The sequence below is a fragment of the Myxine glutinosa genome, chromosome 13, assembly GCF_964187855.1.
Source record: "Myxine glutinosa chromosome 13, kmMyxGlut1.1, whole genome shotgun sequence".
Taxonomy (NCBI): domain Eukaryota; kingdom Metazoa; phylum Chordata; class Myxini; order Myxiniformes; family Myxinidae; genus Myxine; species Myxine glutinosa.
In genome coordinates, this window is record NC_136273.1 from 33,537,500 (window position 1) to 33,562,792 (window position 25,293).

General features: G+C 43.6%; 1 protein-coding gene and 1 long non-coding RNA gene across 3 annotated transcripts; both read left to right on the top strand.

The window, feature by feature from the left end:
- Positions 1-7,641: 7,641 nt before the first annotated feature.
- LOC144888550 (uncharacterized) lies at positions 7,642-8,902 on the top strand. 2 transcript variants are annotated; one of them, XM_078766932.1, is made up of 2 exons: positions 7,642-8,015; positions 8,148-8,902. In XM_078766932.1, the coding sequence occupies exons 1-2, from the start codon at positions 7,647-7,649 to the stop codon at positions 8,730-8,732; spliced, it is 954 nt and encodes a 317-aa protein (XP_078623058.1). In that variant the 5' UTR covers positions 7,642-7,646; the 3' UTR covers positions 8,733-8,902. The 2 variants fall into 2 exon arrangements, 1 of the variants encoding a protein (XP_078623058.1); XR_013621130.1 differs by lacking the exon at positions 7,642-8,015 and adding an exon at positions 8,058-8,081.
- Positions 8,903-14,700: 5,798 nt separating this feature from the next.
- Positions 14,701-21,665, top strand: LOC144888645 (uncharacterized). The gene is made up of 3 exons (XR_013621193.1): positions 14,701-15,698; positions 21,191-21,325; positions 21,419-21,665. It is a non-coding gene; the product is annotated as an uncharacterized LOC144888645 (long non-coding RNA).
- Positions 21,666-25,293: the final 3,628 nt, after the last annotated feature.

Sequence of the window (25,293 nt, forward strand, 5' to 3'; positions counted from 1 at the left end):
GCTGTTATTGTGAAGTGGAAACGTCTAGGAGCAACAACAGCTCAGCCACGAAGTGGTAGGCCATACAAGCTCGCAGAACTGGACCATCGAGTGTCGAAATGCGTAAAAATCGTCTGTCCCCAGTTGCAACACTCACGGCGGAGTTCCAAACTGCCTCTGGAAGCAATGAGAACTGTGGTCAACGGTAAGACTTAAAAAAAAACCCCACTGAAAACACGTCCTGGTGAAGGTCTGCAATCTCTGATTGCTCTTTCTCGTTTGCTAATTACTATCCCCACCCGGGTCATACTATCCTCTGCAGCTAAAGTATCAAACAAACCCGGCTACGCCATTGTTAGACGAGCAGTCTTGTTTTTTTGAAGAAGCAGAATGTGATGTGTGATGAGACCTGGGTCAATCATTTCACATCAGAGTCAAGTTGAGACAACATGCAATGGAGACATTGTTGGTTGCCACCACCAAAAAATTCGAGCTTCAGCCAATAGGAGGAAAGATTTGGGCAAAAGTGTTTTGGGACCTTCATGATCTCATTCACCTGGACACCCAGTTTAACGTACATCCAAAGGACAGCACACGCATATTGATGATTCAATCTACCTGTGAAACACCAGTATCATAATTCATAATTATTAGCTGGGTTGGGATTGAAACCCCAGCTGGACAGCTCGAAGGCCAGGGTGCATACCTCCAGGACCTGGGCAATCCTGTCAGCCCATTAATGTTTTTTGAATGAAGAAGACATCAAAGCACGAGTCCTGAAATATCTGCGTGCCCGTCCCATTTTTTACACAGATGGTATCGTGTGCTACAGTATCATTGGGACAGGTGTGACGTGCAAGAGGGAAATACCGCGAGAAATGTCGGATGTTTCATCAACCCTATGATACCTTTTCATTTTCGCAAAAAAAAATAATCCATATAATTACATACAACATGCGACACAGCGATTGTGAACACGATTATCGATCACGATTCGCGATCATCACGATCATAGGGTATCGATCACGATTTGAAACACGATGGAATAATATTTACCGATATGAACAGTGATGTGGCTTTTATTGAAATTCTAAAGATACTGTTTAGACTTTGATGATTTGCGTGTAATATGATTCAACGGATGTTTATATGAATCGTTTAAAATAAAGAAACCTTCAATTTCTGATATTTTGCCTTTTCATTTGGGCCTCCCAATTGAACCCCGCCCATGGGGCGGGTACCGTTGCTAGTTATTAATAATAACATCAATTAAATGAACAGGTGTCTGTCATGGAATGTCGGTAACTTGAGTGTCCCAACTTATGACCTGAACGTTTTAAAAATTCTCTACTCGGTGTAAAATATTTGAAAAATAGAAAACTCGTGGTGTTCAAACTTTGGACCACGTGGTTTTCACCGAAAGAGAGTAATCGGATCAATAAATAAATAAATGAATATACAGGTTATTAATATAAAAAATGCATAGGGGGCGTGGCCACAGTCCAATGTGACGTCACTTTGTTTGCTATTTGTCACAATGAGAATTCCTGCAATAGAGAACTCTTAAGACAAAGCTCTGTGGTTAAAGCTTCATTCGTGGATTGGTGTGGACGAGAGATGTGGTTCATTCCCATTGTGGTGTTCATGCTGGTTCGTTGTGCGACATCCCGACCACCACAGCAGGTAAGCCGTAAGCGGGGATTGTAAGAGACAACAGGTACACAACGTACGTGCTCGGACAAGGTACACAACGGACGCACTCGTTTTGGGTCGATGGGAAAGCGAACAGGTGGTGTGTTCCGTGTTAAATTTCTAATGTTTTCGATTGGAGAGGGAATTGGATTCGACGAAAAAACTGTGCAAAGGCCTGAGTGATCTGCCGCGGCATCATCTTGTCTTGGATTAGATAACATGCAAATATGGTCGAGTGCTCTGATCGAGGGATTTCCGGTGCCGGGTCAACTCTTACTTGGGTGTTTCTTGCCTTTCACCCCTTTGTCATGTATGAAGCTGTAAATATTCACCGTTGTATCCCTACACCGTGACCGCATGGTATCCCTCCGCCCCAGCTCGGATGGCGCTGCAGGTAATCGGGCCTGTATCGGCAGAGTCAATAAACGCATACCTGCGAACGTTTTTGAAAGAAAAGCGGTAGGCTGCCGTGCGACGCTAGTCCCTAGGGGGGTCCGGGGGCATGCCCCCCCGGGAAATTTTCAAAAAAATGAAGCAAAATGGTGCAATCTCCTGCATTTTGAGACCACAGTTTGCTGAAATATATCAACATATTTTTAGAGTGAAAAAGAGAAAACTTGGGTGAAAATGAGTGTCGGGTGAAAATATTTGCACTTGTTCAAACCTGTCGAACCAGACGATTCGTTTGTAGCATTCCGAATGGGTGTGAGCAGAAATTTATGAGGATCGAGTTACGTGGAAGTGCATTGGATCTTATGAGAGATTTTTTCATTCCCACATCATGAAAACGAAATTTGTGTGTAAGTGACCTGCCTCTGGTCAACCAAAGATATTTTCGATTCTGATTTAACATTTCATTACATATTTCCTCAGCCCCAATAAATGGAGGGTTGAGAAGAAGAAGAAGAAGAAGAGGTAGAGGTTGGGTAGCAGAGGAAGAAGAAGACATATTGCATTGAATCAGCCCTGGCAACGCCGGGTATTTCAGCTTGTAACACATAATACAGAAATTAATTGTAAACGAAGAGTGCGAAACAATTGGTTAAGAAACGAACTCGAAATTAAATACCATTTTGGTATCCAATTCGAACTGACAAGAAACCGTTTTTTTATCGTGACGTCACAAAACGGTGGAATCACGATTGTCGTGTCGCATTGTCGCATTGTTGTCACACAGTTGAAGTTTTTTCGACATGATGCGGCAGCAAGTCTTCATTCTCGCTTTGCTCTCGTCTTTATTTTTGATATACTACCTCGGCTATCTGACAAAACTTCCACAGGTGAGTTTTAAACGAGTAGGAACATTCAGATGTTCAAAATCAGAACATTCAGAACATTCAGATGGACAAAATGTCGGGGAGAGCGTTATTTTAAACTCAATGCTCTGACTTCATCCGTGCCTACTCCACCAATCAATAGTCCCATCTTAGCAGTCCTTGCGCCAATCAATCCCGGAGCAATCACTGCTCTTCGGGGCGTCGCCTCCCGGACCTCCTGTGCCTGTGTGCTCACCAGGTCGGTGGTATCAGCGGTAGTTTTTAATGTCCTGCTTCCAGTTCGTTTTTATTTCGTGTTATAAATGCGCGATTGCCTGGCTATCTGTGTGTGTTGCTGGTGTCATAAGAAACAGAGGAAAAATAACAGAGGGATTAATTACATACAAGGGATTAATTACCCATAATCCTTAACCAATTAACATAACCCCACCCCTCGTGATGGGAACGAAGATACGCTCTTGTACAACATACGGTCTACTCGATCCCTACTTATGATACATGGGGCTTCTTCTTCTTCATGACAATCAGAGCACACTACCTATGCAAATCTACCTGGGCAAAGGTATTGCCTACCGTCCCCCCTCCCCCCACAAACGTAACATTATTTTCAAAATAAAAACTTTTCAAGAATTTTCCCAAAACAAATTTTTTTAACACAATGTTGGGCTTCTGCCAATTTAGATGACCTTTTGACCTCTGTAGACATAAATTTAATTTATTGCTAAGCTATTATGTTTCTACTTTGTGCTTATACAACTTATTTCACACGAAGATTGTTAATAAAGGAGTATAAGTTGTGGGTGGATTGGTGCTGTAGCGGTTACCGCTGGATGCACACAATCGCCTTGCACCGGCCAGAACACGGCCAGACGCGCCTCTCCCGGGCATGCCCGGACTCACTGTTCCCGGGCACGCCCGAACCTCCCGGGCACGCCCGGTCTCGTCTTTCCCGGGCATGCCCGCTCTCGCCTTTCCAGGGCTCGCCCAGAGCGTCCGGGCATGCCCAGCCTCGACTTGCCAGGCCGCAGCCAAACACGCCCGGGCAGGTCCAGACTCGCCTTTCCAGGGCTCGCCCAGAGCGTCCGGGCATGCCCAGCCTCGACTTGCCAGGCCGCAGCCAAACACGCCCGGGCAGGTCCAGACTCGCCTTTCCAGGGCTCGCCCAGAGCGTCCGGGCATGCCCGCTATCGCCTTTCCAGGGCTCGCCCAGAGCGTCCGGGCATGCCCGCTATCGCCTTTCCAGGGCTCGCCCAGAGCGTCCGGGCATGCCCGCTCTCGCCTTTCCAGGGCTCGCCCAGAGCGTCCGGGCATGCCCGCTCTCGCCTTTCCAGGGCTCGCCCAGAGCGTCCGGGCATGCCCGCTATCGCCTTTCCAGGGCTCGCCCAGAGCGTCCGGGCATGCCCGCTATCGCCTTTTCAGGGCTCGCCCAGAGCGTCCGGGCATGCCCGCTATCGCCTTTCCAGGGCTCGCCCAGAGCGTCCAGGCATGCCCAGCCTCGACTTGCCAGGCTGCAGCCAAACACGCCCGGGCAGGTCCAGACTCGCCTTTCCAAGGCTCACCCTTGACACCCGGGCATGCCCGGTATAGCTTTTGCCGGGCAAACTTCCCGACATAAATGTGTATATATATTGCTGCCCGATAAACGGGCTTGAGAGAATACCTGAGCTGTTTTGTTTCAATAAAGCAACTCGGACGAATTCCGTCTTTGGTCGCGTCAATTCTTTCGACTCGCGTTGGAGCGCAGTTCCTTCAGTGCCAAACTTCATTTCCCCTACTCCTGAAAAAGGAGACGTTTTAAGACTCGATCCCGGTATTTTTAAAATACCTGTATATATATATATATATAAGACATGTTTAATGATGATAGAGTATTGTGATGCAGTTTCTGATTCAGGAGACCTTAAATCACCAGAAACCATTTAAAAACATTTTATGTGCACAATTTCATGTACCGATCTAAAATATATGCATCTGGCAACTGGACTATGAAATATAGGTCCCAGAATGCTTTGCCTCCATTCCCTTTGGATTTCCTCTCATCAAAACACAGTTAAATAGTTTATTCAGGACCTGAACCCCATATTCACCTAGGCAGGTCCATACTTCACTCGTATCTCATCAGGTCCTACTGATTTGCTAATTTTCATCACTCTTAAATCGGCTGTCTTGTCTTGCAGTACTTTTTTGTACAAATCAAAGATTCCAGGAGCAGCGTTTAAAAAGGAGTAGGTCAGTGAGTGTTGGTACACAGTTTAAATCCCATATCCAATCTTCCTTGTCTGACATTTAAATCGTTGCGATCCATCTTTGCCATGAGGATGTGATGAGCAATATAAAGAGATTTATCTTCAGTTGGAAACTTCAGGTTAACTTTCCCCACCAAGTGAAGTTGGAATTTGTCCCATCAAGGCAAAATCTTCTTCATGGTCGTGTCGATGGAGGAATCTTCATGGTGTACTTTTTCTGTAAATAGTAACACACATTGCACTCGTTTGTGTCGTGGAAATTGATACCGACAAACTACATATCAGGGCTGGCAGACCTAAGCAGTTTGTACACTCATCTCTGAGCTGTCTTACCTGTGTTCGAATCTCGAGCCACTGTGAATGCACTCTAAAACACTTCAAGAACATCTTGTTCTTACCTTGTCACGACCTTTTTGGTTTTGTAAAATAATTGTAAACATATTGTATCGTTTAATATACAATTAAACAACCATTTCTCCTTCCCCTGCCCTTGTCTAATTTCCATACATTTTCCAGAATCATGCTGTGGAGGAAGGAGGGATGTCCATGGTTCGTGATGTCGTGCTCGTCACGATCACCTTACTCTTGTTTATAGGAGTAATTATATTTGAAACATCACGTTGGTTCAAGAAGAAGAGTAACAGAAAAAAGCCCTGCAGTCACAGGTAAAGAACACAAGTGACTTTTTATCAATATTTATGATGATTTAATCCAATGGGACAAGATAGCTCAGAAATTTGAAACGTGTTTACATAAAAATTTTTATGAATAATCAAAGGTTCAGATGGTCCAAGGAGAGCAGAGGGCCGATATGTCGCTCTACCGTACTTGGGTGGAACGTCTGAGATGGTCGAGCGATGTGCTGGTACTTCCCTCATGCCTGGCACCGAATTGGCGGCACTTTTCATCAATATTTATAGTGCCTTCATCAAAGGGGCCAAGATTGTTCAGAGATTTTAAAAAGGAGTTTACATTAAATGCTTTTGCGTAATCAAGTCTTGGAATTACACAGGTTGATCACAGTATAATGCAGGAAGATATGGGATTCAGCGGCAAAATGGAATGGTGAAAAATTTGTATTATTTAAGAGAAATCTTGGAGGGCAATGAAGGAACAGGACTTGGATAAAAGTATCTTGGAATAAATGTGAAGAGTTTGGAGGTATCCCGACAAACAAGTGCATTTAGCCTGTATAAGGGCAGCCGTAGTGTATGGAAGTGAAACTGGGGCCATGGGGATGGAAGGTGAAAGAAGAATAGAAGGAAGACACAGGATGTCGAGAAGGATTTTTGGTCTTTCATTGAACGATAAATGGCGGAGCGTAGATCTTGAAGAAATACGACAACATTTCAAGTATGGAGATTGAATTGAGAAAGAGAAGGTTTAGATCATTAAGTCATGCAGCCAGAAGGACAGATGATGAAACAATTAAGAAGATTGTAAGTTTGCAGAAAGAAAATGCAAATGGAGATATTCCATGAATCGACCAACTGCCTGAAATAGGTGGAATGTGGTTTAAGGAATCTGATGATGAAATATTTGCTTGTTTTATGTTTTGGGTTCATCGTTCCACACTTGTTTACGAACCTTGTTTAAGTTACATCTGCACGCTTGATATTCCGTATCCCATAGCATTTCAACACTCGTGGAACATGTTTGTTTCTGTTTTACAAAAGCATGCATTCAATACTTTACATGTTGTGAAATACTTCATTTTAGCTTGAACTGAGAATCTTTGTTTTTATCTTGCAGTTTACGATGTGGACGCAAACGAAAAGGGAAAGAAGAATTGAAGGACGACCCACCATTGGTAAACGGGATTCAGGAAAATGAACACCTTGAGATGCAGAAAACAGAGGAAAAGGAAGAAGAGGTTCTGGAGATGAAGGAAACAATTGATTTCACAAAAAAACAAGACTCTGTTAATAAAGAACAAGCTGAAGAACAAGAAGAAGAAGAAAAATTGCGGGAAGAGGAAGAAAATCTGCAGGAATTGAAGGAGAGGTTGGTCCAAAACGAAATAAATCTGACAAAAAGAGAGCAGTTGGTTCAGGAAAAAGAAGAGGAGTTGAAGGAAAAGGCCGTGCGACTGAAATTAGGAAAAGTATTATGGCTAATGGAGGAAGAAGAACAGAAAAAAGACGAGGAAGAACAGCAGAGAGAGAAAGAGGAAGCAGAGCAGAGGAAAATAAATGAACAGGAGCGGAAAAAACAAGAAGAGCTTCGGATAAGAAATGAGGAAGAATGCAGACATGCAAAACAGAAAAAGTATTTTCAGGAAGAAAAAGTCAAATTCGGGATCTGGGAAACACAGACAAACACAGAACTTAAGCAGAGAATGATTGCTGTGGAAAAAATCGTTAAAAACAGGATGAAAAAAGTGCGGCAATTGAAAGATGTGCAGAAACGTACGGAACAGAAGCTGAAGCAAGAAGAGGGCTTTGAAACGTTGATGATGAAAACAAAAGATGAAAACCTACGGGAAAAACAGCTTCATATCGACAAAAAATCTGAGGAGCTCAAAGATCGAGAGCGCAACCTGCAGACATTAGAGGAAGAGAATAGTCGAAGAGAGGGAAAGCAACAGGAAGAACGAGGGGGATGTGAAATGGTATGGAAAACGAAAGAGTTGATTTTATTGAAAAGAGAACAAGAGATGAGAGAAAGAAAACACAATGTGGAGATAAAGACGCAGGAGCTGTTGGTGAGGGAGACGAAAGTGAAAAAACTAGAAATGCTTGATTATCAACAAATCCAAGAAGTGCTTGAAACAACAGATGAAGGGTTACAGCAGCAACAGAAACATCAGGATGTTCATCAGGTGCCGCCCGAACCAAAGCTTAAAGGTGACGACCGGTTGATGCAGCAACATCAGGATGTTCATCAGGTGCCGCCCGAACCAAAGCTTAAAGGTGACGACGGGGTGCAGCGGCAACATAAGGATGTTCATCAGGTGCCGCCCGAACCAAAGCTTAAAGGTGACGACTGGGTGGTGCAACGAAAGAAACAGAAGCATGTTCATTCGTTGCGCAAACTGAATCCTCACGGTGGTGATGGGGTGCAGCAGCAACAGCAGGATGTTCATCGGCGGCCGCCTGAACCGAAGCCTCTTCGCAGGGATGAACCAGCGGAGCTTGAAAACCGAAAAAAGAATCTCATGTTCCGAGGACTAAACGAAAGCAAAAATGACATGCAGCTTGTGGCAAAGTTGCTCAGCGTTATGAACTTGAACATCAAACCTGAATGTACTTTCCGCGTGGGATACCATGTTGGGAAAAGACCGGTGAAAGTTGTTTTCAGATCCGTCTCTGATCGGAATCTCGTTCTTTATAACAACAATAAGGTACGGAATTTCAATGATCCGTCTCAATGCTCCAAAAACATTTTTATCACTCCAGATTACACTTTTGTTGAAAGAGAAGAGCAGGCAAAGCTGCAGGATCATCTTCAGGAAATGAGGGAAATTGACCCAAACGGTCAATATACCATCAAAAGAGGCAAAGTGGTCAAGCAGGCCAAGGGCATCCATAGATGGTGACCCTCCCTCCTTATCTCCCACAATCCACTCGGTAGAACACATACCTCCGCCAGGCTGAACAGTTTATGGTTTTTATCCCACTGATAGGCCAAATCAGGATTCGGACCTGAACCACAATCAAATCATTTCGTCCGTGTCACATACCCAACCTCTCCACAAAATTTCGTCCAAATCCGTTCACAACTTTTTGAGACATCTTGTTCACAAACAATCAGACAAAAAACAGACAGAGGTGAAATCATAACCTCCATCCACCTTCGGTGGCAGAGGTAAAAAAAAAAAGAAAAAAAGAAGAGGATAATGTACATATGAAGACAATGTACTCCGCCATATGAAGACCTCACAGTGAAGACCTGCTGTAAAGGAAGCCCAGCCGTCATGTCGGGCTGCAACAACAACAGTTCAGTTTTGTCCTCCAACGACAACAGAGGACCTGATGGAAGGGAATCCCAGGCGTGATGACTGGCAGCAACAACATTACCTACAACAGGTAAGCCCTCCTCAATACTATGGGGCAGATGAGATGAACACACTGGGTGCAAACACAACCAACACAAAGATGAAGACATTAAATTTGAAATAAATTTGGCACTTCTTCTTTTACAGACATTACTGTTCGTGCTTCCTTTGATGAAGAAGACCATCCTTAATTGTGGAGTTAATTGTAATTCTAATTTCGCTGGGAAAGGTAATTTATTGGCATGGTCATCCCCATGCAGAATAAATAACAAGAACTTTAACTCCATACATTTCTTTTTGTACCCTTTCCTGAACAAGTTATCAGACTGATGAACATGTCAATGTGTTTAATCTTTCATTTTTCATAGAAGAGGAGCTCGTTGCCTCCTCCACACCCTCACCTGAAACCATCCTACCTGTTGGAACGTAAGTTGTCAAGATTCTTGCCTTACATTACAAATTATTCCAGACTTTGTCCAAACTGCATGTCCTTCACCTCCATTGTGTCTATCATTTTGTCTCTGCCTCAGAAATGTTGAACAAGTGAATATTTTGCTGCACTCTAATCCAGCCGATCACCGAACCAATCTTCCAATTTTTTTTTTTTTTTTTTTTTTTTTTTTGTATACAAGATCGAGGCTCGTGAAAGAGCGAACATTAATCACACAGAAAGACAAACAGACACACAAAACAAATAACATCGGGAGCGGTAGACAAGATGGGGAGAGAGGGGGAAGGACACAAACACAACATTTGAGAGCAGGGACCGAGAGACATGGAGACATCGAGAGAACTGTGGGAGGGAGAGGGCTTTGGGGGGGAGGCATGGGAAGGGGCGGGGGGTGGGAGAGGTATAAAACATATGGACACTGCCAAGACTTCCAGGAAAGAAGTTGGAATTTCAAACAAGGTGGATCTGGGGTGAATTAGTGGGGGTAGAAAAGATCAAGGTTTTGGATGGGGGAAGATAAGAGATGGTGGTGAACAGCTGTTTTGAAGACCTGGAGGGAGGAGTGTGATTGAAGTGAGTGTGGGAGTTTGTTCCAGAGGCGGGAGAAAAGAGGAATGAAAGAGTGAAGGTGAGCAGAGAGCCGAGATTTCGGCAGTTTAACCATCAGAGGGTGGCTGGCAGATCTTGTGCGACCTGTAGGAATATTTGGGGGACAGAGCACAGAGAGAGCTGGGGGAGCAAGGCCGGAGAGGAGTCGGTAGAAGACAGAAAGACCACCTACCTGCCTGCGGTGAGTGAGTGAAAGGCCCTCAGAGATAGCTTCATCGCGGGAGATTCCAATGATTCTGAAAGCTTTGGATTCAACAGCGTGAAGCCGAGCCAGGTGTGAGGCAGGAGCACCAGCCCATAGGGGAGAACAGTATTCCATTGAGCTGCGGATGAAAGCCTTGTATGTGGTGAGGAGCTCAGGTGTGCCTAGGAAGGACTTCGCACGACGGAGGATGCCCAGTCGGCGACTGGCTTTGGAGGCCAGCTTGGAAATGTGGTTTTCCCAAGAAAGATCATGGCAGATGGTGAGACCCAAAAGCTTGAGCGACAGAACTTCTTGGAGAGGATTGTTGAGAAAGTAGATGGGAGGGTTGTCCAGTCGATCTTTTCGGAGAGACATAGTAAGAGTGTGAGATTTGTCAGGATTGAAAGACATGTTCCACATGTTTGACCAGTCTGTGATTTTGTCCAGGTCTTCAGAGAGTGAGGAGGCTGCAGACTGCCGATCTGAGGGAAGAGGAATGGAGCGGCAGAGAGTGGAGTCATCAGCAAAGAGATACAGAGGATTTTCCAGAGAGTCGGAGAGATCATTGATAAAGACCAGAAAAAGCACAGGGCCCAGCACACTGCCTTGGGGAACTCCAGCCTGAACGGGAAGGGGAGATGAGAGAAATCCATTCAGGGCCACACGTTGACTACGACCAGAGAGGAAGTCCGCAAGCCATGCATGGAGATTTCCATGGATACCATAGGAGGAGAGTTTGGTGAGCAGAGCTGGGTGCCAGACCGTATCGAAGGCACGTGATATGTCAAGGGAGACAGCTCTGATTTCCTGTTTGGCATTGAGGACCTCCATCCATTGTTGAGACAGCAGAAGGAGCATGTCCAGAGTAGAGTGACCTGGTCTGAAACCAAATTGATGATCAGAGATCAAGCCATTGGAGAAGAGGAAAGATTTCATATCCGAAGCAATGATGGATTCCATGACTTTGCTGATAATTGGGAGCAGGCTGATTGGTCTGTAGTTGCAAGGATCTGTTTTTGCACCTTTTTTGTGTAAAGCGGTAATGTTTGCTGATTTCCAGGATGCTGGCAGATGACCTTGAGCAAAGGATAGGGTGAAAAGAACAGAGAGAGGGTGAGATAGAGCGGCAGAGCAGGATTTTAGGACCCGTGGGCTGATGCCATCTGGTCCAGTTGCAGAATCAGAGTCGAGGTTTGACAAAAACTCCTCCACCTTGTCAGGAGAGAAGGTCACAGAGTCCAGGAGCAGTTTGGTTCGAGTGGGAAAGGTGGGAACAGAGAGAGATGGGTTTGGGACTAAGGATTTTGAGGCAAACACAGAGTTGAGGCATTCGGCTTTGTCACGTGCGATGTCAACTGTGTGGCCATTTGAGGTAAGGGAGGGGATGGAGGGGGAACAAACTCCAGAAACGGATTTGACCAGACGCCACCAGGATTTGGAGGAAGGAGACAGGTTTGAGAGTTCATTCTTGAGTGAGGAGAGATAGTGCTTCCTGGCACTCCTGAGGGTAGACACACACTTGTTCCGAGCTTGGTGGAAGGAACTGAGATTTCCTTCAGTTGGATTAGCCTTCCAAGAGGCAAAGGCAAGTTGTTTCAGGGCAACTGCCTCACCACAAGATTCAGTGTACCATGGACGGGAGGAAGGGTAAGACAACTGAAGGCGAGATGGGATAAATCTGTGCATGAGAGAGATCAGTTTGCTTTGGAAGAATTCCCAGGAAGAATTGATGTCAGAGGCAGTGGAGATGGGAGACCAATCCAGACGATTGATGGCTGCTTGAAGACCGTCCCAGTCGGCCTGAGTGAAATGCCAGACTCGTCGACGCTGAGGAGGCTCTCTGAGAATGGCCAGAGAGATGTCCACTTTGACAAGCACATGATCAGAAGAACCGATTTGAGCAGAAGAAGAGCAGCAGACATTAGCAGGGAAGTTAGTCATAACCAAGTCTAGAAGAGAAGATACTCCATTGGCTGAGATCCGGGTCGGGAAATTGACAGATTGTGTCAATCCCAGTGAGTGACAGAAGTCCTTTGCTGAGGTGCCATGACTGGTGAGAGAGGAACCTACACCCAACCAGGTGGCATGATGACAATTGAAGTCACCACATATGAGGAAGAGAGAGTTGGGATGAGTGGATAGAAGTTGGTCCATGTTGTCAGACAGTGAAATGTAGATGGAGTCATCACTGTTTGGGGGACGGTACAGAACACATATGAACAAAAGGTGGGAGCGGAGAGGAAGCCGTAGCCAGAGGTACTCCTGGGGGTGAGGAGGAGAGAGGGCAGTGCAAGGAGAGTGAGGAAGAGAGTTTTTGATAAAGATAGCCACCTCACCACCAGGCCGAGGCTCAGGTCTATCATACCGGAGGAGGGAGTAACCAGGAAGAGATATTAAGGAATCAGAGACATCTTGAAGGAGGAAAGTCTCTGTTAAGCAGATCAAGTCTGGATTGTCAGAAGCAACCTGTATGGAGAGATCAGTCAGGTTTGAGCGAAGGCCCCGGATGTTTGAGGTCCATACCGTTAATGAAGAGAGAGGGGGAGCATCGGGTACAGGACAGGGGAGGGGAGGAGTAGGGTAAGATGAAGGATGAGAGGGGGAGGTAGGGAGAGCAGTTGTTAGTGTGTCAGCGATTGCAGAAGAGTTCCAAGAAAGGGAAGGATGAGGAGGATGAAAGGTTTGAAGGTGAAGGGATGAGGCACAGAGAGGGGTTGTTTGAGGGGGGGCAGAGGAAAGAAGAAGGTTGGGGGGGGGGTGGAGGTATGAGATAGAAGGGAGACGAAGTGGGGAGGAGGCAGCTTTGAGGAGGAGGGGGGAGGAGGGAGAATTGGAGAGGAATGGTATGGGGGGAGATTTGAATGGGAGGGGTTGGGGGGGAGTTTTGAAGGGGAGGAGTGAGGGGGGAGTTTAGGAGGGGAAGGGCAAGGGGGGAGTTCAGGAGTGGAAGGGCAAGGGGGGAGTTCAGGAGTGGAAGGGCAAGGGGGGAGTTCAGGAGTGGAGGGGTAGGGGGGGAGTTTAAGAGTGGCGGGGCAAGGGGGGAGTTTATGAGTGTAGGTGCAAGGGGAGGGATTTGGATGGGAGGGGCAAGAGGGGAGTTTAGAAAGTGGATGATTAATGAAAGACGAACATTGAAAACAAATTGGGTTTGTTGTGATTTTCAAGTTAGCAATCCGGTTCAGAATGATGGAGGAGGGATGGAATGAATGTGAATTTAGACCATGTAGTGAGGGAGACGTATAAGATATTGAATTTCTTTTTTTTGAGGTGGAATGAGTTGGAGAGGAAATTGAGAAAAGCCTTTTAAATAGGAAGAAAAACAGCGTGTTGTAAAATACCACCGAGTAAAACACTGAAGGGGAAAGGTTATACATATTTAAATAATATTTAAACAGAACCGTGAACAATCTTATGTGCACAAAAATACCAACGGGGGGAGAGCCGAGAGGGACCACCACGAGTCACGTGAAGGGCAAACGGACCACCACGAGTCACGTGAAGGGCAAAATTGGTGGAAGACTGGCATGAGTGTTAATGTACCCATATAAAGGTCATTGTGAACACCTGGATGAGCATTAATTAATTGTTTGAAATTTTTTCTGGCAAATCCAGTGGGAGTTTGTGATGAAGAAAATCAAGATGTGAAATTGAAGGTGAAATAAAATAAAAATTCAATTGCGATTCAGAAAGGAATGCAGACAATGCAGTATTTCCAGGATTGCGGTTGTTAAGCATGATAACAATAATAATAATAATAATAATAATAATAATAATAATAATAATGCTAATAATGAATTTATTGTCACATATATGCAATTGTCGAAGAAGAGAATTGTCTTCAACTCAGAGGGTGTACAAAACAAATTTATTTAATGATCACAGAGAACTGAAACATAGTACGCTTAACAATATGATCCGTTCTCACTGACATCTTCTCTCGAGTGGCCTTCTATTTCCTGGTGGACCCGTGGGTGGGAGGGAAAAATGTGAAGGCCACGCAAAGACATACCCCTCTGTTTGCCAGAGTTATAAAACTCATGATTACAATCAAGGCTGCCAAGTTATCACAGAAGGATTCATGAATCTGATCGGATAGCCCTGAGGAAAGAAAGGTTTTTACAATTGAGACATTCCATCACATGCTGAGAGAGAGAGAGACATATGCAGATGTGACCGAAGATTAAAACAATGAAAGTTGTAAATGTTGAGAGTTAATCCGTTGCAACCCCAGACAAGTTGGCGCCAGTCTATCATCATTCCGGCAACTCACTGACGAACGCTTTGGCACAGGGATAATTATGGACTTTTTCAAAACATGGAGAATTTTACAAAGCTGAAGTGACCAGTTGAAAAGTAAAGTAAAAATGGGCGACAGTTCATCAGCATGAGAGACCGCAGCAGCCCGGGGCTGGCACAATCAGGACCAGTCACTTTCCTGACCTTCAGGTTCATCAGAACACGCCGAGTGTCATTTCTGGAGATCACAAAAGCTTGAGCAGTCACTTCCACTGTGGTTGGTGCTGTGCCCACCGGGTGATCGAATTGGCTGTAAAAATGAGTCAGTTTGGCTGGCAATGTGTGTCGTCATTCCTTGGATATTTCAACTTCGGCTTGTAACGAGTGATCGTGGGGAGATCCTGCCAGAGTTATTTGGCATTCGCACTCATGATTCGCACTCCTCCAGCAATTTTCTTGATTTCTGCATTATTTAGGCTGAAATCGCCGGGTACTTGACATCTCAATGAGCAACGTTGGCTTTTCCTTTTTGTTCCTGAGTACTATCTCTGTCACAGTCCTTTGCTTTCTCTGTTCACGCTGGATGGCATCATCAGGTCGTGAGCATTATGTCCTTCTTTACAATGATTGCTTTTCTTTCATGTTTCCATGAGTTTTGTGAAACTGGGATATTGAAATTTCTGCAGATGTGCCAGTAGATTACTCCACATAACTTGTGTCTTTGGGTGTACAGCTGTTCTGACATGAGTTTTTTTTGTTTTTTTTTTACATCCAGATAGGATGTGACTCCTGGTTTCTGTTTCTACCTTGCAGAACATTCTCTGTCCCAGTTGAGCTGCCTCTTCTTCGCTATTCCAGTGATCCTTCTTTGTCTATCCAAAATCTGTCCAACTCTTTTTTTGTATTTTCCAGCTCTTTTGTCTTTCTCCCAGTTGTCAGTTGTTGCATGCAGGGGAAGAAGGTGTCGTAGCGGCCACTGAAGAAGAAGATGCGATATTTTGCCGTGGATCTATCATCACTCCGTCATGTAAGTGCTCCAGGAATGTAAGACAAAATATCAGACTCTCACAGATCTCAAGTTAAATCTTAAGGTTCTACTTTAATGACTCAGCATTCACGTTATACCTTGATGACCCAACATTCGTGTTCTAACTTGGTGACCCAGCATTCACGTTCTACCTTGATGACCCAGCATTCGTGTTCTAACTTGGTGACCCAGCATTCACGTTCTACCTTGATGACCCAGCATTCGTGTTCTAACTTGGTGACCTGGCATTCGTGTGCTACCTTGATGACCCAGCATTCGTGTTCTACCTTGATGACCCAGTATTCGTGTGCTACCTTGATGACCCAGCATTCCTGTTCTAATTTGATGACCCAGCATTCATGTTCTACCTTGATGACCTGGCATTCGTGTTCTACCGTGATGACCCAGCATTCGTGTGCTGCATTGATGACCCAGCATTCGTGTTTTAACTTGATGACCTGGCATTTGTGTGCTACCTTGATGACCCAGCATTCGTGTTCCACCTTGATGACCCGGCATTCGTGTTCTACCTTGATGACCCAGCATTCGCGTTCTATCTTGATGACCCAAAAAACAAGTTCCACCTTTATGATGCACAAAACGAGTTCTACCTTGATGACTCATCATACGAGTTCTACTTTGCAGACCGACAAAATTCGGGACAAATCAAGAAGTGAGTTCTGCCTCGATAGCTCAGAATGTGAGACCTATGTAAGAGACTCAGGGGAAAAGAGTTCTGCCCAGATGGCTCACAAAATAGGCCCGTGTGAATCCCGTAACAATGGCGGACTATGTGTGACCTCGGTTGGTACATTTGAAAGCTTGGACAGTTTTATTTATTTTTTTGTATACAAGATCGGGGCTCGTGTAAGAGCTAACATCGATCACAAAAAAACAACAACAAACGGACACACAAAATATACAATAAAAGGGAGCGGGAGACAAGATGGGGAGAGAGAGAGAAGCACACAAGAACAACAGCAGAGAACAGGGACAACGGAAGATCTGTGGGAGGGAAAGGGCTTGGGGGGAGGAGGCATGGGAAGGTGGGAGGGGGGGTGGGGGGGGGGGGAGAGGTATAATTGCTAGAACTTCCAGGAAAGAAAGAAGTCGGGATTTCAAAGAAAGTGGATCTGGGGTGAATTAACGGGGATAGAAGAGATCAAGGTTTTGGATGGGGGAGTTGATCATGGAGTGCCTAAGGGTGTTGATTTTGCTTCTGGTTCATAATTTAGTTATCATTAATTACCTCTTTATAAATTTTTTTTAAAATTCCTATTAAGGGAAAATGTTGTAATGTTAAAACAATGTTAGAGGTAAAGGGGATGCAATTGCAGTACTTTGAGGTTGTACACTCCATGTGGTGGGTGTGCAAGCGCGGATCCACACTGGCGGGAATGGCGATGCTTGTGAAAGGTGCAGAAGCTGGTTCATTAAAGCCTGAATGATCCACTGATCTGTGGTCTTGAACTTTGCCTGAAATAGACCCCCTTCATGACCTTACTATCCTCATCCTTGTCGTGAGCCAAATTTCTAGATCATCTTCCTCCCACCACCCTCTTCAAGTTTTTTTTTTTTTTTTTTTTTTTACACCTCTTCTCTATCATTATTTTGTTGTTGTATTTCTTCTGTTTTATAATATACATAGGTTATAAATACCTAACTGAAATGTTTATGAATGACCCTTAAGCTCAAGGTTCAGCTCCAGCGTGAATGCAATTTGTTTTTGACTTCCATTGACATGAAGCAAATTCTGTCGTCATCGTTTTTTTAACGACATTTGCTCTTATTTTATAGCGTTGGTCGATGGATTCGCACGACTCCATTTTGTTATTTCGTTCACATCTTTCTTTAAAGCAGTTATTTTCATGTCATTGTTGATACCTTCCTGCCATGTTTTCCTGGCCGAGCTGCCTCTTCGTCTTTTTCATTTGCCTTAAAACCTACTATCTTCCTATTAGGTGCATCCTCTATAGTTCTAGCCTACTATCTTCCGATTCGATTCATCCTCTATAGTTCTAGCTACATTACCTGTCCGAACAACCGAAGCCTTCTCTGTCTCAATTGAATTTCTATGCTGCTACTTTTGAGTGTATTTATCAACTGCGCCAGCACTCTATGTAGGGATGGCGTGGTACCATGAAAAATTCCTCCGGTCCCATTTGCTACATCCAAAACTAAAGTTGGCATATCTTCTCCCACCAATCGCTTTGGCTACATAAGAGAGCCTACCTGGTCTGTTCAGCTGATTGTCCAGGTAGAGATCACTTTTTAGTTCTCCAGACGATGGCAAAAGCTAGAAAATAAAGCATAAAATAATAACAATCTTTATTGTCCCATATCCAAGGAAACTATTATTTGGTGACACCGTAAGTTTAACCATCATAAAAAACATAAAACACAAAGGGAATAAGAAAACAAACAAAAATATATATATAAAAATAACCGAGATCGGTCAAACTGGAAAATCATCTCGTTCATCCTAATAATCATCTTCAGACGGCGTATTTCCGAGCTGCCTCTCTCAATGGCAATGACTCTGGTGCCGTCCGACAATGTTACTTGGTGCAGCATACTTTACCACTGCAATTTTTATAGATTGAAAGGATTCCCCGAAAAGTTTGAAATAGCAAAGCACTTACCTGGTTGCACTTACCTTAAGAAGTTGCTCGACCACACTAATTTGACATTCTGTTCACAAGATAGTTCCTTCAGTGTAATCCTTACCTTGCACTCAAGGACACGCGTCATGCACTCAAAAAACTTTTATTCTCCACTAGCTGGGTTACCTGTTCTATGAACAGAAATAATTAGTAAGTGTTGATGCCAACTTTTTTGCAAAACTGCACCACACCACAATATTCATAACTCGTGAAAACCTGAGGCTTTACCATGAAAAGTTTAATTGAGAATTCTTCTTACATGCAAGAGTTATGTTGCCACTGTTGGGATCTCTATTTATTACCTTCGCAAAAGCGGAAGGTTATGTTTTGATCGCTGTGTATTTATTTGTATGTCTGTGTGTGTGTGTGTGTGTGTGTGTGTGTATGTTATTCGCATAACTCAAAAAGTATTCAACCGAATTGCATGAAATTTGGTGGGATGATTGGCTATTATACGGGACACATTTGATTAGATTTTGGGAGCAATCGGGTCAAAGGTCAAGGTCAAGGTCACGAAAAGGTCAAAATCGTATTTTTACCATAGCGCGGTCAATTTTTATCCAATTGGCATGCAACTAATGCCAAAATGTTCAGAATTCAATGCCCGATCTTGTGATATACGACATGACCCAGTGAAGACATTACCCTTGTTAGCGGTTGGGGGTCAAAAGTCAGGGGGGTCACGACCTTGCAAAATGTGCGTTTTTTGTCATAACTCGGTCAATTCTTATCCGATTTGCATGAAATCAGCACCAAACTGTTCACTGTTCTGTTCCCTACACTCCCATGCCAAGTACAGAACAGTAGCTGCGGCGAAGGTATGCGCTCTACCGAGTGCCCGTTCTAGTTGTGCTTGAAATCCTTCCCAAAGAGCTAGATGTGGGATGGTTTGATGGATGTAGGAGGTGGGATGGTTTGGGAATCGGGACCGCCTCGAAGGCAGGCCCCATGTGACGTAAAAGAACCCGCTGTTGCAGCCGGTCCTGTACATTTGAAAAAAATTATCATCAGATTGTTCAATTTGACAATTTAATTGTTCGCACCACCACTGATTCCACGAGGTGCCAACCTTGAGGTTGTGGAGCTTCTGTGCAACAGACATTGAGGTTCAGAGGTGTGGAAGAAATTTGTCAATGGAAAACTGTCGCTCCCAGAAGAAAAACCCCAGGCAGTGTATAAGCATGAACCTCACTCGAGGGCTGAAGGCCAAAAGGCTGAGGCCTATAGGTGCTAGTATGGGCTCAGGTTTGCTTTACAATGAAGGACAAACATAGGAAAGGTACGGCAATTGTGAATATACTGTATAACACTTACCATAGCAGATGGTTTCAGCTTAACGCAGCATGAAAATGGCGAACTTATTAATTAGTTAGTTTACAATTGTGGGTGGAGTCAGGCCTGCTGTCCAGCCAATGGGTGGAATACACAGCTCGGCTAATTACATATGCTGGCCTTCACCCGTGCTATGTCCTGTGATAGCTGTTAACCAATCAGATTGTGTATAATTTTTTTTTTAAAGATGGAAAAGTAGGCTTTAAAGGCTGAGGTGATGGATGAAAATACCCTTCGGACTTTGGTCTGTGTGCCAAATGTGTTCATTGTAGGACTAGCGGCACTTGTCTTTAGTCTGAAATATTTTCTTATTCATTGCATGGTCAACTGTACTACCAACACAGTAGCTCTGGGTAATCCATTTGATCCTAACTCTGCAAATTGGCTAAGTGGAGGAACAAATCCATTATCAATATGTTCATCCTCAACCGAAGCTCGTTTGTCGCTACATTGATGACTGTATTGGCACAACAGTAGGGGAAGAATGTTGGTTGTAAGACACAACCATTTTTACATGTAAGTGAATGGGGAAAATGCGTTGGAACTTTTGGGCCACCCACCAAAAACCAAAAAAACCCCGTCTATTTCTCCCTTCCCCATTTAAGCCATCAACAAAGGTTAAATCCTAAATAGACCCCAAAACCATTTTTCGGTTCTAAAACACTCATATTTTCGTTATTCTCGAATAGAGAACCACGAATATTGGTTTATGTTTTATTTTAGGGAAAAACTTAATTTTCTGCTTTTATGGTTTCGCACGAGTCAAGAGCATTTAATCCTTTAAAAAAATGTTAATCCTTCCAAACTCTCTCAGTCAAGAGATATTTATAACTAATTCTATAAATAATTTTAATCCCTTCCTCTTACACAGGAAGGTTATTGTTCTAACTCTATTTTGTCATCATTTTTTAAAATATAAGATGAACCAAGGTCCAGTGCGCTTCATGGAGACGGAGGATGTCAATCGAAGAGTTATTTGACCTTGAAGATGAGTTTCAATCTTTTCCACAACAAGACTGGTGAGCTATGTTTAAACCTACTAGCAACGGTACCTGCCCTATGGGCGGGGCTTCAATTGGGAGGCCCAAATGAAAAGGCAAAATATCAGAAATTTAAGGCTCTTTTTATTTTAAACGATTCATATAAACATCCGTTAAATCATATCACATGGAAATCATCAAAATCTAAACAGTATTTGTAGAATTTCAATAAAAGCCACATCACTGTTCATATCGGTAAATATTATTCCATCGTGTTTGGAAAAACAGGGAAATTGGAAAAATTGGAAAAACAATATAGCCTATTTTACTCCTAGGGGTCCCAGGATTACCCACCCAAAATTTCATAGCGATCGGTTCAGCCGTTTTTTGCGGTACCTGGGAACGGACGACAGACAGACATTTGGTGAATTATAATAAGATTAATTATATATTGTTTTATACAGAACCAAATAACTGCACATTTAACAACTATTGCCTTTCCTTTTTTTTATTCCAGTTTAGCCCCCAACTCTTCAATAACAGAGTTGATGGTTGAGGTTGAAAATCAAGTCAATGAATATCACGACCTTGAATGGGACTACTATGAGGTTCCAACCTGTGCTGATTTTCACCCACTATCACAACAAGACTGGTAAGCTATGTTTAAACCTATTAATTATATATTGTTTTATACAGACCCAAATAATATACGAATAATAATTATGTTTTTTTCTTTTTATCACAGCATCTCTTCAATAACAGAGTTGATGGTTGAGGTTGAAGATCAAGTCAATGAATATCACAACTTTGAATGGGATTACTTTGAGGTTCCAAAGAGTGCTTATTCATTTCCAACCTGTGCTGTTTTAAACCTCCATCTTGATGAACTTAACACAAAACTCGATCTTCCACAAGCAGACTGTGATTTGTATCGGGAAAGAATCATCATTTCCACAATTGAATATTTACTCCCACCCAAATAAAAATGTTTAAAGAATGTAAAGGTTTTAATGTTGTATGGTTTTAATTATATTTGTTTTGCCTCCAATTATTTCATCATTAATTACAAAAAGAGAATAAAGGAGGGGAAAAAGGGAATACTGTTCTCCCCTATGGGCTGGTGCTCCTGCCTCACACCTAGCTCGGCTTCACGCTGTTGAATCCAAAGCTTTCAGAATCATTGGAATCTCCCGCGATGAAGCTATCTCTGAGGGCCTTTCACTCACTCACCGCAGGCAGGTAGGTGGTCTTTCTGTCTTCTACCGACTCCTCTCCGGCCTTGCTCCCCCAGCTCTCTCTGTGCTCTGTCCCCCAAATATTCCTACAGGTCGCACAAGATCTGCCAGCAACCCTCTGATGGTTAAACTGCCGAAATGTCGGCTCTCTGCTCACCTTCACTCTTTCATTCGTCTTTTCTCCCGCCTCTGTTCGCTCTTTCACGAGCCTCGATCTTGTATACAAAAAAAAAAGAAAAAAAGGGAAGTGCACTCCCTCCAATGACCCACCACCTCCCTTGTCCCATCCCTTTCCCCTCTACGTGTGTGTGTGGAGAAGGGTGGGGGTGGGATGAGGTGGGTGGTGGTGCACAAGGGGGAGGGGGATTATGGGGATTATGGGTGTGGTTTGTGTGTGCGTGGTTTGTGGGTGGAGACAAAAAGGGGGGCCGAGTCAATTTTTTGAAAATTATTTATTTATTTATCATCTTTGTCTTTTGTAATTAATGTGAATAAAATGTACTGTACACAAGATTTCTTCTCCCTTTAAATCACTTAATTTGTAGGTCCAAGGAACTGTATTCATTGCATCAACAATTTAAAGAAAGTTAATTAGTCCATCTCTTTGTATAACCCTTCTCAAAATGGCTTCTCCATCTGTATATTCTAGCAATATCACCAACTTTGAACTTGGTTTTTCTCAAATGAATTTCCTTTTCATATTCTAATTTTGTAAATGTTTCCGATGGTTTTGATTTTGTTGATGAATGAACTGTATTGAATGATCGTTTTAAGGCCATTTTCCCCGCTAGAGTGGGGGTTAGCCTTGCGGGCCCCATGACAATCATGGTTCCCTGTTTGAGGCAATGTTTTTATGGCCGGATGCCCTTCCTGGCGCCAACCCTTTGTTACCCCTTACGATGCGCAGGGATACGGTGTACCTATTCTAAACCGGGGTACACACCGGGACAACTGTATTATTGTAATTATCTACAATGTCCTAAATGAAAGATACTCATTGTTGAGAACCGAGTTGTGTGAATTTTTTTATATACTAGGGCATGCCCGTACTATATATATAGGACGTGCCCGTAAGTGCGTGATGTTACCGTACAATGAATGTATCGTCCCGACGCCGCAGCTCGGATGGCGCTGCAGTTAATCGGGCCCCCAAATTCCTCATCGACGATAACTAAACAATATATTATATGAATCGCACCGTACATACCTCCTTCTAGATCTTGTTCTTGTCTTGATATACTCACTCAGGCTCACTCTATCACGACTGAGTCCTCCCAGCTCCTCCAAATGGCGCCCGCTAGCCGCTACGTAAGTCCGGAAGTGACGTCCTCATTTGACTGTCCGGAAGTTCGCAAATCGCAGTTACGATGAATCGCAAATTAGTTTTAATTAGTTCTATAATTAGTTTTAAAACATAGTTTAACGGCAACATAGTTTGCCGACGGGAAATAAATGAATACGCTCTCAAATGTGCCATCCGAGGCAGAGTGTGTTCGCCACGTTCGGCACACGTGATAGCTCGCTGCTCTCTGATTGGTTGAATCGTTTTTTGGACATAGCTCGGTAACTACTTCTGCGATTAATTTAAAACCTTGAAAAGGCACATCCTCGGGTCCCCAGCAATATACCTGGCAAGTTTCAAGTATATCGGACCGGTAGTTGTCGAGAAACAGCGGTCACAGACATACAAACAAACAAACAAATGTACAAACAAACATACACACAGAGATTAGTGGAATTATAGATAGAAGATAATCTCTCTTTCAAAGTGCGATTAAAATGCTCAATAACAACTGCCTTTCCTTCATTAAAGGTGCTGTATAATGTTATACCATTATCTTTGAGAAATTTCACAAATGTTTTGTGATGGAACTCTGTTCCCTCATCAGTCCATAACTTCTTTGGTTTCCTTTTGCTTTTACTAAATATTCTACTGAAAGCTAACATTAGAGTGTTACCCCTTTTGTTTTTCAAAGGAACAACCCATGCATATCTACTCCTCAAATCAATAACGGTTAAAGCATACCTGTATCCCTTATCATTATTTAGTTCAATTAAATCAGCGGACCAGATGTAATCAACACCTTTGGAATAAACTCTCCTTCTTTTAAACTTTGTGATTGTAGGTTTACGTAATTCGACAGCTAAAACTATTTGCTCCTCAGTGTTGATGACATCATTAGAGTTTAATAGTTTTTTTTGATAACTATTGGGCTGGGCCCATTTCCCAATAAATCTTCTTCTTCTTTCAAAATTCTCTTGAAGTACAACTTATGCACTTAATAGGAATATCCGACTCATTGCAACACATGCTTTCAAAATTCTCTCTCGCGGGGCCCGACAGAAGAAAGAACAAATAATCGTTGAGCACTAACTGACACTGGGCTCACGTCAGACCGATGCACAGAAGATTAAATTCATTCAAAAAGAACCCGGGCAACGTTGGGTGCATTCAGCTAATCTATATATATAAAACACAGTTTGTGTGTGTGTGTGTGTGTGTGTGTGTGTGTGTGTGTGTGTAATGTTACCGGTAGACTCCTAAACGGAGAGGCTCACGTACTTGATATTTGGCACAGACATGGCCATTGAGCCTGGTAAGAACATGGCCGACCTAAAAATTTATTTCATAATATTTTTAAACCATATTTTTACCTCAGCGCATTTCAGCGAGGAATATTATGCACGGATTCTGACCGGTCACAGAGCAGCGCGCCGATTCGCTCAGAGCGATCACGTGATGTTCCTTGCCGCCATTAACTCAGTTACGCGTTCGCACGTATTTCAGAGCGAAAAGCGATTGCCTTTTTTCACATTTGAGCGACGAACATTGCCATTCACACCACATAGGTTTTTTCCCCTTTCATCTTTAGATTCATATTTTTTGCCATAACGTAGCGCATTATGGCTCTCTCGAGCTCGAGTTAGCCAATCACCTGGGAGCATGAGGCCACGTTGGCCACGCCCACGACACGACGCAGAGTTGCAATCGATCGCTCAGAGCGATCACGTGATGTTCCTTGCCGCGCGACTATATATATATCACTCAGATCCCTCACAATCGACCACCACCACCTCCTCCTGCAATACTAAATATCACTCAGATCCCTCACAATCGACCACCACCCCCTGCTACAATACTATATATCACTCAGATCCCTTGGAATCGACCACCACCTCCTCCTACAATACTAAATATCACTCAGATCCCTCACAATCGACCACCACCCCCTCCTACAATACTATATATCACTCAGATCCCTCACAATCGACCACCACCTCCTCCTACAATACTAAATATCACTCAGATCCCTCACAATCGACCACCACCTCCTCCTACAATACTAAATATCACTCAGATCCCTCACAATCGACCACCACCCCC